Source organism: Parasteatoda tepidariorum, chromosome 2 (assembly GCF_043381705.1).
Source record: "Parasteatoda tepidariorum isolate YZ-2023 chromosome 2, CAS_Ptep_4.0, whole genome shotgun sequence".
Lineage (NCBI taxonomy): Eukaryota > Metazoa > Arthropoda > Arachnida > Araneae > Theridiidae > Parasteatoda > Parasteatoda tepidariorum.
Genome location: NC_092205.1, coordinates 20,084,686 through 20,089,025, shown reverse-complemented (window position 1 = coordinate 20,089,025; position 4,340 = coordinate 20,084,686). Strand labels below are relative to the sequence as shown.

Below are 4,340 nucleotides of genomic sequence, written 5' to 3'. Positions count from 1 at the left end.
GCAAAAATAATATTTATTTAAGTATTTAATTTTAACTGTCAAGTGATATATTCAGGGCTGCCACTCTAATCTGGAAAAAAAATTACCCCTTTTTTCCCAGTACATAATAAGAGGAAACACACTATTTGTGTTTTAGTGTGAGCTTTGTTGTTCTAACTGTACTAAATTTAACTACTGGAGAAACTTAAGAAAAAAAGGAATAGCTGAACATACTTAAAACAAATAATGCAACAGTGAATGAACTAGCTTAATTTAGGTGAAATATTATCCTTAAATAATCCATAGGTAACACGTTGAGGGGTTACCAATTTTTAAAAGACGAAAATAAGAAACAAAAATCACCTTTTTCCCCAATTACAAAAGAAAAACTTAAAATTTCCCTGCATTTTAGGTGATCTTTAAATTTCCTGTATTTTCCAGATTCTCCCTGTGGAGTAGCAACCTGATATTGCATTGATTTTTACACAACCACTTAATTTTACCGAATTTGTCTCCGGAAAATCAGAATAAAAAATACCAATACAAATAGGTTATAATTTTAATAACTCTGGTAAAGATTATAGAAGTGCATGAAAATAAAATTATACAATTTTTAAGGGGACGAAATATTCTGTTAGTTACTAATTTCTTTTATTGTTCATTTTATTTAAGGGAGATTAAAAATTTGTTATGATCTGTTTAGTGAGCGCACATCCAAAATAATTTTGTAAAATGGAACTTCACTGCTCAATGCAATATCGCTTCAGATCGTGACATTAAGCTCGATATTAGCAACTCCCTTATTCACATATTTGCTTTTAAGAATATTGTTATTGCACGTTTTGAAAAGCCAATATATTTCAGAGCTATTTTGAGCCAAAAGGATATTCTCCTAAGACTATTTTACCAAAACTAGATAGAAATTGACAAAAGATTTCTCTATTAAATTTTATTTTTGAATAAAACACTTTACTTTGGAGCAGGAAATGCTCTGGATTGGTTTAAGTAAAAATCAATTAATCAATAAGATACATTTTCAAGGACAAAGAATTATTAAAAAAACAAACAATATAGTTAATAATAAGCCACAAAAGTTTTAATGACAAAGTATCTTTTTGATGATTATATACAGTCAAAAATATTAAAAAATTTAAACAACTGTAAATAATCCCATAAGGTCTACAACTAGTCACTCACTCAATTAACTTTGACAAATATTCATTGCGATTTTCAGGAGTATATTTTGCTAAGGATTCGAAAAACTCTAGGGTCTTCTTGTGATTTTTTTCAGCAGCTTTTATTCTTTTTTGGATATCATCTCCTCTAAGATTTTCTGTAATTTGTCTCGCATTGCAAAGCTCTTCATATGTTTCAGCTGTGTAGTTCATTTGTATCAAACGCCGGCGGTTAAGGATCAGCTCATAACTACCCTGGTTATTCTTACGAGCTGTTCTACCTTTAATTTGTATCTCCTCCTTTTCGTCTAAAGAGAAGAATGTCTGGATGACGTGCACACCGCCATTTTCTTCGACACTTCTGTCGTTCGACTTGTAGTCAATACCACGACCCATAGTCTTAGTAGCTAGAGTCACAGTTTGTGCAACACCAGCCTCATTAATACGCCATTCTAAAGTTTTTGGATCTTCGTTTCCTGTAAGTGTGTACAGGCGATCGATGCTAGATTGATATTGGCTTTGGAATAACTCCATTTCTGTATCCTCTTCGAAAAAAACCAATACAGCACGATTAAGGTGAACGTTCTTAGAAATACTTTCGAATATCTTTGTCAGCCAACTCGTTTTTGAGTTTAAAATAGATACATGTTCAAGGGGGTTAAAAACAAGTTTGCGCTCTCCAAAGAAGGATGGCATAGCTGACATGGTTTGAATACCGTACTTTTTCAAGGCGTTTTTTTCGGAGTCATTTAAACTCAATAGTGTTCCAGTTACTCCCAAAATACTTTGGTATCTCAAAGGCAGGCTTGCATATGAGATAGACCCTACTTTCACTTGCAAAAATCCAAAATTTGAATAATTTTTATCATCATAATTTTCCGTTTTAAGCCTAAAATAATTAAATGAATTCTGATAATATACATACGTATTTGTACAGTATTGGAAATACTTATCTTTTCTACAAATAAATCCTTGCTGGTTGATTTTATATTCACCCTTACTATCGGCATCCGTAAAAACATATATCGCATCTTCAACCATTCTTTCCAATTCCTTCTCAAACAAAACAGAGGAGGTTTTCAAGAAATTTCTAAAATCTTCGTAATTTTCATCTTTTATTAACTCACTTATGAACACTCTAATCTGTTCTAAAATTCTATTTTTTACAAAAACTCCGTTCTGGATAATTTCCCAGAGTTTCGGCTGGATTTTTAGTAGTGCTGGAACACCTACATTTGCAGCAGGCATGTAAACAGTTCCGTAAAAATCCTCTGAGAAAAAAACATCCACCTCATCAATTAAAAGAACAACTCTTTCAGATTTCGGGATAGTACTAACAATCTGTGTTGGAAGTTTGTTTAAAACTAAATCTTGAATAATGGATCTTAAGGATGTTTTTACCCCATTAACTTTACGCGATAAAGTTTCATTAGCCATAAAGTCAAACGTATTGTAACTTATCTTGTTCTTTACAATGAACCTATCAAAAGTTTCGAAAAATGATTTGAACCTTGTTTTATCTCGCTGTGCTAAATAATCGCTATAACAAACTATGCAAGCCTCATTATCTGTTAATGCAACTAAAACTGAAGTCAGAGCTAAAATGAGGGATTTTCCTTGACCCGTTAAGACTTGAGCAAAATGTTTAGGAACCCCAACAGAGTCTTTATCAACTCCCAAAAGCCTAAATATGCACAGAATTTGAACGCAATGTGGCTCAATTTTTTTTTTAATACCAGACATATCCTCAGACTCTTGCATAGACCAAACTGCAGCTAAATTAGCCAACAAAACTGGTAATGATTTCAGTTTAAAATGCGATGTCCACTGATGTAAAGGCAATTTTTTTACCTTTTTTAGTTGATTTTTTATATCATTCAAAATTTCCGAAATTTCGAAGTTTTCCAAAGAAAGAAGTTTCTTAGAATATCGGTCATAGCACTCTTCTAATAAGGTTTTATCCATCATGGTTTTAAATCCACTTTTTTCAGCTTTACACACTTCCTGTTCGCAGAGATTTAAAGCTACTTGAATACCAATTTGATTTTGCTTTCTGACATAGACGTAAAAGTTTTCAACATTATCTAAACGTCTCTTGAAATCCCGGTAGGTATGGCTGTTCTGTACAACACAGCAAAAAGGCAACGTGCAATCTCTCAAGAAATGTTCCAAGTCCCTATAATCAACTTGGTCTTCAAAATGAGTAAAGGAGTGTCCAACAGCAAGGAGTAAATCACCTGCTGATTTTACACTATCTTCATCACTCCAGCCTACTTTGTCCAGGGACATTCTTACAACATCCAACAACTTTTTTACTGCCTCAAGCAAAAAATGCCTTGGGATTGGTTTTTCATTCGTCATAAAAATTTCCACAAAATCTTCCGGTTCTATTACACGATACGAAGTTACATCGTTCTTTGTAACCTCCTCAACAACTCCTTCTAACTCAGGGAAATAGGAGAATTTAGACATAAACCATTGAAAATTGATGCCTTGCAGATGCTTCAAAAACTCGTTGTATAACCTTAAAAATTTTATTCTTACAAGTATATCAATTTCTTTCAAAAATGCGTTTTGAACTATTTCCAATAACTTCTTCATGACCAATTCAACATCAGACTTAAATATGCTACATGGTATTGGAAGCTTTCCAACTATTGAATCTCTATGATCCCAATACTCATTATAAATCATTAATAGAGTAGCAAAATGATCAGATAGAGTATCTCTATCTTCAGCGATAAGTATACTGCTTATAACATCTATTTGTTTGACTAAAATATCATGATCAATGCTAGTTAAAACCGAATAAATTGTACTGATATAAGGAGATATACGGGTAACGAACTGTATGATGTTATGAGTAGCTACACGACAAGTTTCATATCGTTCTTCTCTAACATCCTGCATGAACTTTACAAACCCATTTAGTACTGGTAATGACAATTCTTTAAATAGGGCCGCAGAATTGTCACACAAAATAGGTTCGAGGCTAGAATCAACTATGTATAACCAAACAAGGCGTTCCTGAGACAAGTTCTTAACTGTTTCCCAAAGAGATGCATCTTCGTCTCCATTCAGCAACTTAAATGTATAATTGAAATTATTTTGATAAAAATAAATTCCTGGTTCAAAAAATTTAATAAGTTTGCACATCAAAAGGTATTGTTGTTCGAGAGATATGTT

At 32.6% G+C, this 4,340-nt stretch overlaps 1 protein-coding gene across 1 annotated transcript; it reads right to left on the bottom strand.

Annotated features, from left to right (window-relative positions):
- Window positions 1-1,053: 1,053 nt before the first annotated feature.
- LOC107451903 (uncharacterized) lies at window positions 1,054-4,309 on the bottom strand (the record flags this gene model as incomplete). Its single annotated transcript, XM_016068133.2, is given in 1 exon segment — window positions 1,054-4,309. A coding segment is annotated over 1 exon segment (3,137 nt), but the record flags the coding sequence as incomplete, so codon positions are not given.
- Between the last annotated feature and the right edge of the window lie 31 nt (window positions 4,310-4,340).